The 14,554-nt window shown below is 36.5% G+C and overlaps 1 protein-coding gene across 1 annotated transcript in view; it reads left to right on the forward strand.

Moving 5' to 3' along the window:
- The window catches only part of BRWD1 (bromodomain and WD repeat domain containing 1), a 117,791-nt gene that overhangs the window by 57,525 nt on the left and 45,712 nt on the right, over positions 1-14,554 (forward strand). Inside the window, exons 20-23 of the mRNA XM_072740548.1 lie at positions 1,012-1,105; positions 3,770-3,901; positions 11,790-11,881; positions 13,482-13,671. Of these exons, the coding sequence (XP_072596649.1) occupies positions 1,012-1,105; positions 3,770-3,901; positions 11,790-11,881; positions 13,482-13,671 (508 nt within the window). The remainder of the gene's footprint in view (positions 1-1,011; positions 1,106-3,769; positions 3,902-11,789; positions 11,882-13,481; positions 13,672-14,554) is intronic.

Genomic DNA, 14,554 nt, shown 5'->3' on the forward strand with positions numbered 1-14,554 from the left:
TGAAGTGTATGTAGTGTTTCATTTTCAAAACAAAGAGAAGCGTACAGCTATGGGATAGAATTTCATCTGGCTGCAAGTGAAAAACCTTATATAGTTCCTTAAATACACATAAAATTGGTGAAACTGACAACTCGTGAAGGGTTGAGTCTGATTTAGAGCTGCTCTGTGGATACAGTATTGCTCCACTGTATTCTGAGTGTGGGCTGGAGATGTACCGAGAGAAAAATGCAGTTTCTGTAGAAATCAGTTTTTATCTCAGATGAAAGATAAAAGATATCTTAGGGCATTTGTGTGCATACTCTTTTGAGCATCCGTTTGTATCTTGAAGCATGGCCAATATGTCAGTTTTGAAAGTGGCCCAAGTGGGATTTTAAAGTGAACACAGAACACAAAGCTGTATGTTTTCAACAATGTTCAAATTGTAGAAAAAGGACAGTCACGTGAATTTTCTAACCATAGAGAAGGAAATTTAACTTCAGTATCTTCCTTTTGGTGGAAGGTCCCTTGTGTTGAATGAAGTCAGTCACAATAACAATCTTTCTTTTGTATCATGTTAGTTGGAGATGTAAGTAATTAGAAGTATGAGTAACACTGCTATTCTGATTTTCTAAAAATTATAAAACATGAAGTTTGAATAAATTTAGAGGAGGATTCTCTTTTATTTCTTTAGAGAAAGGAATTGCAATATTGGAAAATTCATAGGGAGATTTTGAGTAGCCAGTATGAAAGATCCTGTTTGCATTGGCTGTATTGGGTCAATGAAAATACAAACAAACGAATATTTCTGTATTAAATATGAAAAAAGGACCTCCTGTCTGAGATTATATTAAATTTCTAACATAAAACTAGAGCTTGACTTATTTTGTAATAACTTTAGGAACTTTCTGTATTAATTTAAAAAATATATAATTTTATTTTGCCCTAAGTCAAAATGATTAGTTTTTCCTCTTTATATTCTTTACTTTATGCATCAGTTCATTAACTCCTATAACTGGATACTTTTATTTGTAGGAAGTTGGAAGACTTCAGAATAGAGAAAGGTGAAGAGGAAAGAAATCTTTATATAATAGGAAGAAAAAGGAAGACTCTCCAGTTCACACAAAAGGTAACGTAAATTCTATTTGTTTAGGAATTATTAGAAATTAAACTGAATTTATGCTTCCTTTTGGTTCAGTGAGAATATTAGTAACTTTTGCCTGAGGTAGAATATTTCTTGCTCACAGTCTTCTGTTTGGGATTTAAAAGAAGAGTAGACATGAGGTTGTACAGCTGTTAGGAAAGAGTGGTCTGAAGCTTGAGGGAAGGAAGTAGCCTAATGCCTAACAATGCCAAAGGATTCTGGAAAATTACTGTCTGATGACCACTCAGGTCAAGAACTGGAATGTTACAGGCCCATTACAGGCATTTTAGGTGCATTTCCACTCACTGACTTCCACAACTAGCCAACCCTTTGACTTCTAAAACTGCTGGTTAGCTTTGTTTCAAGTTTATCCAGATATTCACATAAAAGAAAAATCTTAGACTTACAGTGGTTTGTGACCCTCCAAAGCTTCATCCTGCCAAAGGAAATCTTACTCCTTAATATTTAGTTTCTCTTTTGATTTTCATGAACATAACATGAACAGCATTAATTTGTGGAAGATGTGCAAAATGTTTCAAGATCACTGCTACAAAACTTGGTTGTAAAGTGATTGTGTTTCCAGGACTTGCTTTCAGTTGACCACTCAGTGTTGAAGGCATGTCCTGACAGATGGCCTGTGTGTGCTGGGCTGTCATGATGTGCCTTGTTGTTTAAGCTTGATGCTTGGTAATTTTGTATGTGATTTGGGCATTGAGGATGAAGTAAAAATAGTTTTTATCTTTAAAAGTGATTCAGCTCATTTTGTCCAGTATTGAGAAGAAGAATATTGAGTATCTTTGCCCCGAGTTAGGATGTTTTCTCATGAAAAAAATTTGAAAGTTAAATTCACTAAAATAATTTTTAAGAAACAAATACATTTTTTCAATTAAGCTTTACTTTTGCTGGAATAATAAGTTTTGCAAGATTTTAAAAATTTGATTATATTGCTGTTCTTATGTATTCATAGTTCTAATTTGGGTATGTTATTTGGTATGTTACAGTCTGTGTAAATTAAAATTCAAGGAATAGTTAGAAAGTAAAATGTGAAGTGCTTTAAAATTTTCAATTTAATCTTTAACTCAGAAATTATGATTCTTAATCCTATATTGAGTAAAAAGTCTATGCTTTATACTTAACCTTCTCACGTGCAAAGCACAAGCACAGTAATACATGGTGTGTAAACAGTGGCAGTGTAGATCTATGGCATGATATTTTGTAGAGGAGCAAATCAGAAAAAAAGTTCAGAGTTTCCTGTAGGGTAGTGATGTTACAAAAACATCAAGAAACACTGATCTAAGTGGCATCCTGAAGTATGCAAATCTTTTTTATCTGGCTTAGTCATTTGACTACATGAGATTTATCTGTGTTGCTGTGAGTAGGTGAAGTCCATCTGTTTGCATTGCTTGATGAACATGCTGCTATTCAGTCTGTTCTTGAAGGACATTTGGGTTGTTTTTATGTTTGACTATTAGTCATAATTCTGCTTTCGACATTTTGTATATATCTCTCGGCATCTGTGTGCATATTTCTTTTAAGTATATGCTTTGGAGTACAGTTTTTGGATCATTGGATATGTGTATATTCCGCTTGGTAGTTAATGCCTTGTGCCATTTCAGAATGATTGTACTTCTACCTATAGTGAGATAGGTGTTAAAATTTCATTATGTTTGTGGATTTCTCTCTATTTTTATGTGGTTTGCAGCTATATTATTTGGTACACACGCATTTAGAATTTCCTTTTTCCCTACTGAATTGAACCTTTTTTCAGTATGAATTTTCACTCATTTCTATTAATGTTTTATTCTCTAAAATCTTCATATGGCTATGCTAGCTTTCCTTTGGCTAGCATTTGCATACTATATGTTTCCCTCCTCATGACACTGCAGTTACACATATATTAGATTTTTAAAGATTATTTAATTATTTTGTTTTGATAAAATATATTTTAAAAATTAAAGTCAAGCTGAAAAGTATTGAAAACAAATCCTCTAAAAATTTATAATCTGGAAGCAAGTGAGGTTAATATTTGAGGATTATTTTAGATATTTCTTGATACCTGTGTACACAAACATTGATATGTTTCTAATGTTGGTAATAGCGTCATAATATACAAATATATATTTTCACCTCTAAATTATATAATTTAAGAGCTACCCCTTTTGGGGTTGTTGCTGTTATAGTATGAATAGCAAAACTACTGACAATTTAATTTGGAAAATGCTGATATAATATGCCTCATTAGCCATGTCTTCTAAGTACCTTTTTTTTTTTTTAAGATTTTATTTATTTATTCATGAGACACGGCGGGAGAGAGAGAGAGTGAGAGAGTGAAAGAGAGAGAGGCAGAGACATAGGCAGAGGGAGAAGCAGGCTCCATGCAGGGAGCCTGATATGGGAATTGATCCTGGGACTCTAGGATCATGCCCCGGGCCGAAGGCAGGAGCTAAACCCCTGAGCCACCGAGGGATCCCTTCTAAGTACCTTAAAAGTAAAAATACCAAGTTTATTTTAACTATAGGTGTGTATATATATTTGAATTATTGTTTTTTTATTTTTGACTTAAATGCTTTTTAGAATTTGAAAGAATGCCCATCTTGCTGACGATTGTACTTATTTGGGTGTTGATTTTCATTTGTATGTTTGTTTCAGTCTGATTCGGTGGTTTTGCTGTCACAGTCTAGGCAGAGGTCATGCAGGCGCAAATACCCAAATTATGGTAGAAGAAATCTTGGCCGGCTTGAGTTATCTTCTGGAAATGAATCTTCAAGCTCTATAAGACATGTGAGTTTTATAATTATAAATGATATAAAATAATGTTAAGTAGTTTGTCTTAATTCTTTCCTTTGAATCTACCAAGAGACTAGAATGACTTTTAGCGGCTTTTTTGAGATACTTACAAGTATATAATCCAGTAGCTCTAGTATATTAACAGAATTGTACCATCATCACTGCTATTTAATTTCAAAATATTTTTGTTGCCTTTAAAATGAAATCTCATTTGCAATTACTTCCTAGCCCACCTCACTCAGCTCCTGACAACCATTAATCCTTCTGTCTCTGTGGATTGATTGGCCTGTCCTGGGCATTTTATATAAATGGAATCATATGATTTTATGACTGGTTTCTTTTTGCTTGACACGTCTCCAAGCTTGATCATGTGTAGCATGTATCCATACTTCTTTTTGACTATTAGGAATAATGCAGCTTACTAACATACAGGTTTTTTTTTTTTTTTTTTTGAACATAAGCTTTTGTTTCATTTGGGCATCTATCTAGGAGTCAGTTTGCTGGGTCATGTGGTAACTCTGTTTAACCTTTGGTGGAATTGCTAAAATACTTTACAAAGCAGCTGCATTATTTTATATTCCCTCAGTATTGTTTGAGGATTCCAGTTGCACCACATCCTTGGCAGGACTTGACATTGTCTGTACTTTTGATTTTAGCTATCTCAGCAGCTGTGAAGGAGTAGCTCATTGGTTTTGACTTGCATTTTCCTAATGAATAATGCAAGTAATTAATAATGTGGAACATGTGCTTATTTCCTGTGTATCATTGGAAAAATGTCTTTGCAAATTAATTACTTTGCAAGTAATTAATAATGTGGAACATGTGCTTATTTCCTGTCTATCATTGGAAAAATGTCATTTGCAAATGACTTGCAAATGTTGTTGCTCATTTTTCAATTTAGTTGTCTTTTTTTAAATTACTGTGAGAATTCTTTATTCTGGATGCAAGTCCTTTGCAGATAGAAAATACGCATGTATTTTTTCTCATGCAGGGGGGCGGCATTTCATTTTGATGGTTTGTTTCCTTTGGAGCACAAAAGTTTTGTAGTTTGATGAAGTCCAGTTGATTTTTTTTTTTTTAAACTAAGTTGCTTCTGCTTTTGCTAGCAAATTTAAGCCTTTCTCTAACCCCTTTGCGTGACCTTGAATAATCACACACAATTACTGGTCTTCATTTTGATTTTTGGGGGAAGCCAATATTTTTAAATTTTATTTATTTATCATGAGAGACACAGAGAAAGAGAGGTAGAGACATAGGCAGAGGGAGACGCAGGCTCCATACAGGGAGCCTGATGTGCAACTCGATCCCGGGACTCCAGGACTACGCCCTGGACTGAAGGCAGGCGCTAAACCGCTGAGCCACCTGGGCGTCTTTGAAGCCAGTATTTTTGTAAGGAGTCATTAACATTTAATAATAGAATGTTAATATTTTATAATCAGTAATGTTTTGAGGTTTGAAATGTTCCATGTGGAGGGACAGAGAATTCATTTAATTCTGTTACAAAGCATCAAAGTAGTAGCTGACAGAGGGTTTGAGATTAAATCTAAATTCTTGCACTCGGACAAGTTGTTTAACCTTTTTGTGTCTCTGGCCAGATCTGTGAAAGCAGTCAGTGGTATAGCATATATTCCTCAGAGATGTGAGAACTCACTTGATTATAAATATAGTGTTTAAAACAATGCCTAATATCCAGCGATGCTAGCTGCTATTATCACTAGCTTTAGTGTAACTGATTTTATGTAATAAGACTGTTTTTGCATGATTTTCTTCTTATTTATAGTGAATTGAGCATATTTTAACCCTTTTTAATAGTAGGGTAATTATGATAAGTGTTCTCACCCATCCTCAAAGGTTTCTGGTTTATGCTTCCTGTGTTTTTTCTTTATACTTTCATCAGATACTTGTATATATTTTATTGTTTTTCCTTTTGTACACAAGATAAGAGCATACTATAGATGCTCTTTTGCCCTGGACTTTTTTTCACTTGAAATATTCTTGAACTCACTCCCTATCAGTTCTTAAATATCTTCTCTGTGGTTTTTTAAGAGTTGCATCGTATGTAATTGTGGGCTTGTAACAGTTTATTTAACATCTTACTTACGGGTGTTTAGGACATTTCCAGGGTTGTCATTATAAGTAACGCCACAGGCTTTTGTATGTGAATGTAGTTTTGTGCTGTCGGAGATGTAATTTGGGAGTCTGTTCCTGGGAGTGGGATTGCAGGGTCCAAAGTTAGATACCCATAAGTTGTATGACATAGTGATAAAAGAATTCCTGCTGAAGGAGGATTCCAACTTGGCATTCCTCCCAGTGGTGCCTGGGAGTGCATATTTCCCTACTATTAGCCAACAGTGTGTGTTATACTTGATAATTTTTGCCAATTTAATGGGTGAGAGATGGTGTCTTTAGTATATATATATATTTTTTATTTATATTTTGGCTGTTCTTTTAGTGTGATAAAGTATATACAACAAGATCAATCATTTTGACTATTTTTCTGCATATGGTTCATTGGCATTAACTATACCTACAATGTGTGTAGCCGTCACCACTGTATGTTTCTAGCACTCTCTCTTCATCCCCAACAGACAGTCTGTACTCATCAAACACTGGCTCCGTAATCCCCTCTCCACCCCTCTTCTACTTTCTATCTCTGTAACTTTGCTATTCTAGGGACTCCTGGAAGTGAAGTCATGCAATATTTATCCTTTTGTTTTTGGTTTATTTCACAGAATAGTTTTATTTTTACTTTCTCATATGTGTGAAATTGTTGAACATCTTTTCATGTATTCAGTGTTTTTTTTTTTTTTTTTTCCATCTTTATAGACTGTGTATGTTTTTTGGTCATTTCTCTGTCATGTTTTTGGCCTCATCCCCCACACCCCTGCCTTAATTTTTTTCTTTTTTTGTGGGGGAGGGGCAGAGGGAGAGGGAGAGAGCGAATCTTAAGCAGGTTCCTTGCCCAGGGTTGAACCTAATGCGAGGCTCAATCTCACAACTCTGAGACTGTGACCTAAGAATCAAGAGTCAAGAGTTGAACTATTAACTGACTGAGCCACCCAGGCACACCCCCCTGCCTTAATTTTTAAAAGTTCTTTATATACTAGGGATACGAATTATTTATCTGTAGTTTATAAGGTGCTGAGTGTTTTCTGCCATTATGGTCTCTAAGTGGATATTACTTGGCATGGATGAAGGCTACTGATTTCAGTAGATTTAATTTTTTACACCTCCTGCTACGTTACTGAATTTTTGAGTTAATTTTATCATTGAATTCTCTCAGATTTTTTGAATACTTTCTCCTTATTCAGATACTTAGTTTTACTCCTAATTTTTGTACCTCTCAATTGATTTATCGAATTGCATCACTCAGTTCTTCCCGCACAGTGTTGAATAGTAATGGAGGTGGTGGTCCGTATTCCTTTTGGTGGACATGTGTCACCGTTTTCACATTAAGTAATATGCTTTATTTTTTTTTTTTGTTTTTGTTTTTAATATGCTTTATTTTAGGTGTCTATAGTATACATCTTTTGCCAAGGGGTTATCAACTAATGCTTATGTTCTTTTTGAAATATCAGAGTTGATTATAGATTTTTTTTTCCTTTTTAAATCCTCACTGCTTTCAATCATATGATTTTTCTCTTTGTATCTGTTAATTTGGTGTGTTTTTAAGTAATGGGGAACTTTTTAAACTAATGCAAACCTAGATAAGGTAGAATAATAAATCCATTTGATCTTTAAAAATAAATCATAATTTTGTGGTTTGGTAGTTGGTTTTATCTCCAGTGGTATGAATTCATTCACCTATGTTGTTGCAGTAAGGGAGCGTATGGGTGGAGATGGTGTGTGTGCGTGGGGGGCGGGGGCAACAGGATAGAGATAGGGGTGTTGTGTATATGCATGTTGGTTCCATTCCATTTTGATTTGGAAAGCAGTAATGGTAGAAAAATTTTAAGGGCTTCCTAGTTAACCAGATTTCTAATTCTAGTTCCTGCACTTACCTTCCTGTGACCTCAGGCATGTTACTTTACTTTTCTTAACCTTGGGTGTCCCTATAGATGAAGAGCTAGTAATGTATAGGTAGGAATTTGGGAGATAATACAAAACTCATAGGCAGGATGGATATGAGTTTTGTGGAGTTTGAAGCTTGTGTGATTTTAGGGACTTTTTAAATTTTTTTTACAGAAAAGTGGCTCAAAGGGACACCTGGGTGGCTCAGCGGTTGAATGTCTGCCTTCGGCTTAGGGCATGATCCTGGGATCGGGGATTGAATCCCACATTGGGCTCTCCAAGGGGAGCTTGTTTCTCCCTCTGCCAATGTCTTTGCCTCTCTCTGTCTCTCTCTCATGAATGAATAAATAAAATGTTTAAAAAAAAAAGGGTGGCTCAAAGTTTCAAGTAGATGCATGCTACTTGAAAGTAGCAAGTTAGAGATAGGCAAGTTAAAGCAGAAGTCTCTGAAACTTAGTGTTATTAGTTTTGTTTTCTACCTCTGTTAGCAGAGATGTTTGGAGAATTGGAATAATACATATAAGACATTCATAGGGTGCAAGGCTTCTAGGTAGTAGCTTATAAGAGTTTATTATTGTAATTTAAAAAAGTATTGAGTGAAGCAGACACCTGTTTAGTAGTTCTGTTATTCTAGGCCTAGGAGTCTATACTCCTGGAAGAGCATTGGTCTCACATTTTGAGAAATGGTTTTTAGAATTTTTTTTTTAAGATTTTATTTATTCATGAGAGACACACAGAGAGAGGCAGAGACAATAGGCAGAGGGAGAAGCAGGCTCCATACAAGGAGCCCGATGTGGGACTCGATCCCAGGACTAAATCCTGGGACTCCAGGACCACTGCCGGGGCCAAAGGCAGGCACCAAACTGCTGAGCCACCAAAGGATCCTCCCGCCCCCTTTTTTTAAAGATTTTATTTATTCACGAGAGACACAGAGGGAGAGAGAGGGGCAGAGACACAGGCAGAGGGAGAAACAGGCTCCATATAGGGATCCCGATGTGGGACTCGATCCCGGGACTCCAGGATCACACCCTAGACTGAAGGCAGGTGCTAAACCGCTGAGCCAAACAGGGATCTAAAAACCCAGTTTTTAGAATATGTTGACTTTACATTTTGCCTGTTCAAATAAAGTAAACAAAATAGATTTTTAAAAAAAGATTTTACTTATTTATTTGAGGTGGGGAGGGAGAGTGAGAGAGAGAAGCAGTCTCCCTGCTGAGCAGAGAACCTGAGACAGTGCTCAATCCCAGGACCCCTGAGCTGAAGGTAGACGCTTAACCGACTGAGTCACCCACATAACCCCAAAAATAGATATTAACTTGAAATTTTGTCTTTCTGAGTTTGGGTTCTCACTGATATTTTCATTATCCATTATCAAACCTCCTTATGTATGTATTTATTTTAAAGATTATTTGTTTATTATGAATGAATGAATGAATGAGAGAGGCAGAGGGAGAAGCAGGCTCCTTGCAGGGAGCCCAGTGTGGAACTTGATCCCAGGACCTCGGGATCATGACCTGAGCTAAAGGCAGACGCTCAACCACTGAGCCACCCAGGCATCCCTTCAAACCTCCTAATGTAAATACTGTTAAAGGAAATGGTCCTGTCTCAGTTTAAAAGTACCTGTCTGGGATCCATGACCAGAACTTAAATAGATTGCAACCATTAGCGCTATGGAAATCAAAGAGTTGTTTGTTTCCTTCTCTTTCCTTTATTGGCCTCAAAACAAAACAAAAAACCAAAAGATTGTTTTGGAGCAGTTTTAGGTTTATAGTGAATACAGCGAATTCCCATATACTCTATTCCCTATTGGTATATTCCCTTCTGTATATATTCTTTTCTCCTATTAGTAACACCTTGAATTAGTGTGGTACATTTGCTGCTGCTGGTGAACTGTATTGTCTAGTTTGCATTAGGGATCACTGTGTGTTGTATAGTTCCGTGGGTTTTGACATAAGCATGATCTACAGTAACAGTCCCAGACAGGACAGTTTCACTGCCCTAAACTCCCACTGGGCTATATTTAATCATTTTTCTCTCCCTCCTCCTAAGTCACTGGCAACTACTGATCTTTTTTACTATTTCCATAGACTTTTTCAGAGAGCCATATGTTGGATTATACAGTACGTAGCCTTTTCAGATTGGCTACTTTATAGTAATACGAGTTTAGGTTTCCTACAACTTTTTATGGCTTGATATTTTCATGTAGTTTTAGAACTGAATGTTCTATTGTCTGTATTTACCACATGTTATTCATTTACCTACTGAATGACATGTTGACTGCTTTTAAGTTTTGAGAGTTTTATGAATAAAGTTGAATAAACTTCCATGTGCAGGTTTTGTATAGACATTATTATTTTAATGCATTTGGGTAAATACCAATGAGCATATTTATTGGATCATATGATAAAGCTATGTACAGCTTTGTAAGAAACTTCCAGACTCATCCCAAGTGGCCATATTATATTTTGCATTTCCATAAGCAATGAATGAGAGAGCTCTGTTTCTGTATGTTGTTAAGATGTCAGTTCTTCCCAGCTTCATCTGTAGATTCAACACCATTGCAGTCAAAATCCCAAGTTAATTCTGTGGCTGTTGGCAGAGTGATTCTAAAGTTTATTTGGAGAGGAAAAAGACCCAGAATAGCTAACAGGATACTGAAGAATGTAGTTGGAGTACTGACACTATCTGACATTAAGAATTAGTATAAATCTGTAGTTTTTAAGACAGTATGGTTTTGGTGAAAGCCTGGACAATAGATCAATGGAACAGAATAGGGAAATCAAGAAATAGACCAAGACCATACACAGTCAAGTAGTGTTTGACAAAGGAATAAAGACAACTCAATGGATAAAAGCATAGTTTTTTCCAACAAATGGTGTTGGAGTGACTAGATATCCACATGTAAAAAAAAAAAAAAAATCTAGACACAGATTTTTTTTTTTTTTTACAAAAATTAACTCAAAATGGATCATAAACTTAATATAAAACACAAAACTAGGGCAGCCCAGGTGGCTCAGCAGTCTAGCGCTGCCTTCAGCCCAGGGCGTGATCCTGGAGACCTGAGATCGAGTCCCACACCAGGCTCCCTGCATGGGTCCTGCTTCTCCCTCTGCCTGAGTCTCTGCCTCTCTCTCTCTCTCTCTCTCTCTCTCTCTCTCTCTGTCTCTTATGATTAAATAAAATCTTAAAAAAATATATAAAAACACAAAACTAAAATTTCCGGAAGAAATTAAAATATAGGGGACCTTGGGTATGGCAGTGACTTTTTAGATAGAATACCAAAAGCATGAAAAATGTCCTTAAAGGAAAATGTGACAAGCTAGACTTAATTGAAATTAAAATCTACTCTGGGAAAGATATTGCTAAGAGAAAGGAAAGGCAAACGTATAGACGGAAAAAATATTTGTAGAGCTCCTATCTGATAAAGGACTTGTATTTAAAACATACCATGAATTCTTAAAAAGATACTCATGAGAAAACAAAAAATCCAGTTTAAAAATCAGGTGTGATCATATGGTGGAAAGATGTGCAACATCAGTCATGGGTGTGAGAATAGAATGTTGAGATCCCACTGCAGGCTTATTAATACGATGGCCTGAGTCCAACAAAACACTGAGAACATTCACATTGACTTTTTATGAGCTTCACTCAGACAAGGACCGGCTGTATTAACAGTAGTAGTGTTAAGTCGTAGACTGTGGTGCCTTACGCCTTGATAAGAAAAAGAATATAGTAAAGACATTCACTTTTTAAGTCCATCTAATTCTTTTCTTGCCCGATGACCTAAGATGGTTAGGACAAAGTGCGTTTTCTTGTGCTGCTTAATCTCCCAGATCAGGATTTTAATTTTATTTCCTTCTCTAACAAATAGACTTCCTGTGATCAGAGTGAAGGCTCTTGTTCCTCTGAAGAAGAAGAGTGGAGGAGTGATAGAAGAAGTGAGAGTGACAGCGAGAGTTCAAGGTATCTTCTTTTCCTTGTTATCATCTTCTCTGGGATTCAGTCGTAGGCTTGGATGGAGTGGGACATGAATGACATTCAAGTTGTAAAAGCTCACATCTATGGGATCAACTGAGTTTTTAATAAATTTAAAAGGAGAAGAAAACTGGTTTAACAGCTATTTCTATATAAAATATTTTGAATATTTTTGACTGTAAACATTTGAACCAGCAGGACATCTGGTGTGTGAATGCAAAATACCAGTCTAGTCTTGGGCTGCATTTATAGAGTAGTATCCAAAGTGTCGTAAGACAATCATTATATTTATTATTTATTAGTTACTGCATCTTCTGACCTTTTGTTTAACTTTGGTATCCAAATTTCATGGGACCAAGATGTTAACATCCATTCTTCCTCTTGGTAAATCAATGTCAACTTCACTTTGGCAGATGCTCAGGCCAGAAACCTGGACATCTTTCTCTCTTTTTCTAACATAACTTTCACCATAGGAAGGTGCCTCTGCCAAATACGACTCAGAGTATTTTATTTGTTTCCATTGGTCCTGTGTTTGTCTAGACCACTGTACTTTCTATTTCCTTTCTTGACCTTTTGATTTTTTTTAGAGCACTTTATTATTTTAAAAGTTCATTTTTAATTGTGAAATAGACATAATAAAACTGTCTTAACCACTGTTAACTATATATTTCAGTAGTGTTAAGCACATTCATATTGTTGCGCACCCAGTGTCCTGTGCTCAATGCAAAGGTGAAACTGTATACCCATTAAATAGTAATTGTCCACTTCACATTCCCGTCCCCTGGCAACCACTGTTCTGCTTTCTGTCTCTATAATTACTGTCTTTTAATTCAGCTTCTCTTGAATTTTATTATACAAAATGGGTGCTCTTACAATTTTTCTAAAGAGCTCTTTTTATAATAAACAGCTCTTGGGAATGTGTGTGTTACTGTTTGTTTTTTTGAGCCTGAGAGGTATGCGGTAGGCCATTGATGACCCAGTAGAGCCCTTTGTCATCCTTCCCTGTATTTGCTAGTAGTGAGGAGGGGGCTTGTTTTCTGGATGTAGTTTTCTGTGGTTGGGGTAGGACCAGTTCCTCTCTTAGGTCTTCTATCATATCGGGGACAGTCTTCCCTCCTTGGCAAGAAGCTCTGACCACTCAGTTTTCTATTTGTTGTGGCTGTTTTCCTTGGGCTTCTGTGTATTCATGGAAGGCTTTTCATTCCAGTTAACATTTCTAGTCTGTTCCTGAGCCACCTCTCACTTGGGGTGGGAAGAAGGGCCTAATCTTATGGTTCTGCGTGATCTCTCCTGTTTTCATAGCTACACTACCTCTTCTAAAAGGGAATCATGGGTGGCTCTAAATGTTGTCTTCCACGAGGTCTCCTCTATATTATATTTAAATTCTTTAGGCTCACATCCTCTCTTAATATCCATTGTCTTTCTCATGATCTCTGATCTTCAGTATTCACTGATGGTGAAGGCAGATTGTTCAAGTTAAGTCTTCCCAGGATCCGTCCTTCTCTCCTCTTTCTTCTTAAAGGTTGTGTGAGATTTGCTATCAGGGCTTAGATTCTGGTTCCTTACACTTACACTTTTCTTTTCCCAGTGACTCATCATCTAGATACTCTGATTGGACTGCTGATGCAGGCATCAATCTGCAGCCGCCTTTACGGACGTCTTCGCGTCGGCGAGTTACTCGCTTTTGCAGTAGTTCAGAGGATGAAATGTCTACTGAGAATTTATCTCCTCCAAAAAGGAGACGAAAGAGAAAAAAAGAAAATAAGCCTAAAAAAGAGGTAAGAGAAGTATATTTTTAAAAACATCTATTTACAGGGCACTTGGTTGAGCTGCTGCCTTCAGTTCAGGGTGTGACCCCGTGGTCCTGGGATCGAGTCCCACAAAAGGCTGCTTCTCCCTCTGCCTGTGTCTCTGCCTCTCTTTATTTACTTATAAATAAAGAAAATCTTTTAAAAAAACCCAACAAAACATCTATTTACACTTTTTATAAAGGTGTTTCTGTTAATATTTAGAAATTAAAAATCTTTGGGAAATTTGAGCTTTTATATTGTTAACACTGTTAAGTCATCAGGATTCAAATGTAAAATGTGAATTTATATTTCGAAAAACTGTATTATAAAGGCTTCTCTGTCAAGGCTGTCCCAAAGTGGCCTTGGCACCAACTCCTTCCCCAGTTTGACACTTAAAGGGGAAGCTCTGTTTTGCTCGGAATCCCACCATAACTCTTTATTTTCTCCTGTTAATTTCAACAGCAGAAATATGCCTTAAGGCATTTGAGGGCACTTCTTGTTCCATCTGTTACCGCCATGTTTTCTAGATCCATCTGACATGTTCTGTTTCATTTGGCACATTCACACACTTGTAATTGTGCTGTTTCTATTCCTTATCATGTTGTGCAGGTGGTGGCCATGATTTAAAGAGGCCACGTCTTCGTACTTGTTATCTATTGCTGTGTAACAGATGACCCTGAAACTTTTAGCTCCTTAAAACAACAAACATGTATTCATGTTTTGATTGATTGGGAATTTGAGGACTAATTAGTTAGGTGATTTTTGGCTCACAGGGTTGCAGTTAATCACATTGGCTGGAGTTGGCAGTTGTCTGAGGTTTGACTGGAGCTGGCTGATACTCTTTGAAGCTTATTCATTGGGCAGTTGGCTG

The sequence above is a fragment of the Vulpes vulpes genome, chromosome 15, assembly GCF_048418805.1.
Source record: "Vulpes vulpes isolate BD-2025 chromosome 15, VulVul3, whole genome shotgun sequence".
In the NCBI taxonomy this organism is placed as follows: domain Eukaryota; kingdom Metazoa; phylum Chordata; class Mammalia; order Carnivora; family Canidae; genus Vulpes; species Vulpes vulpes.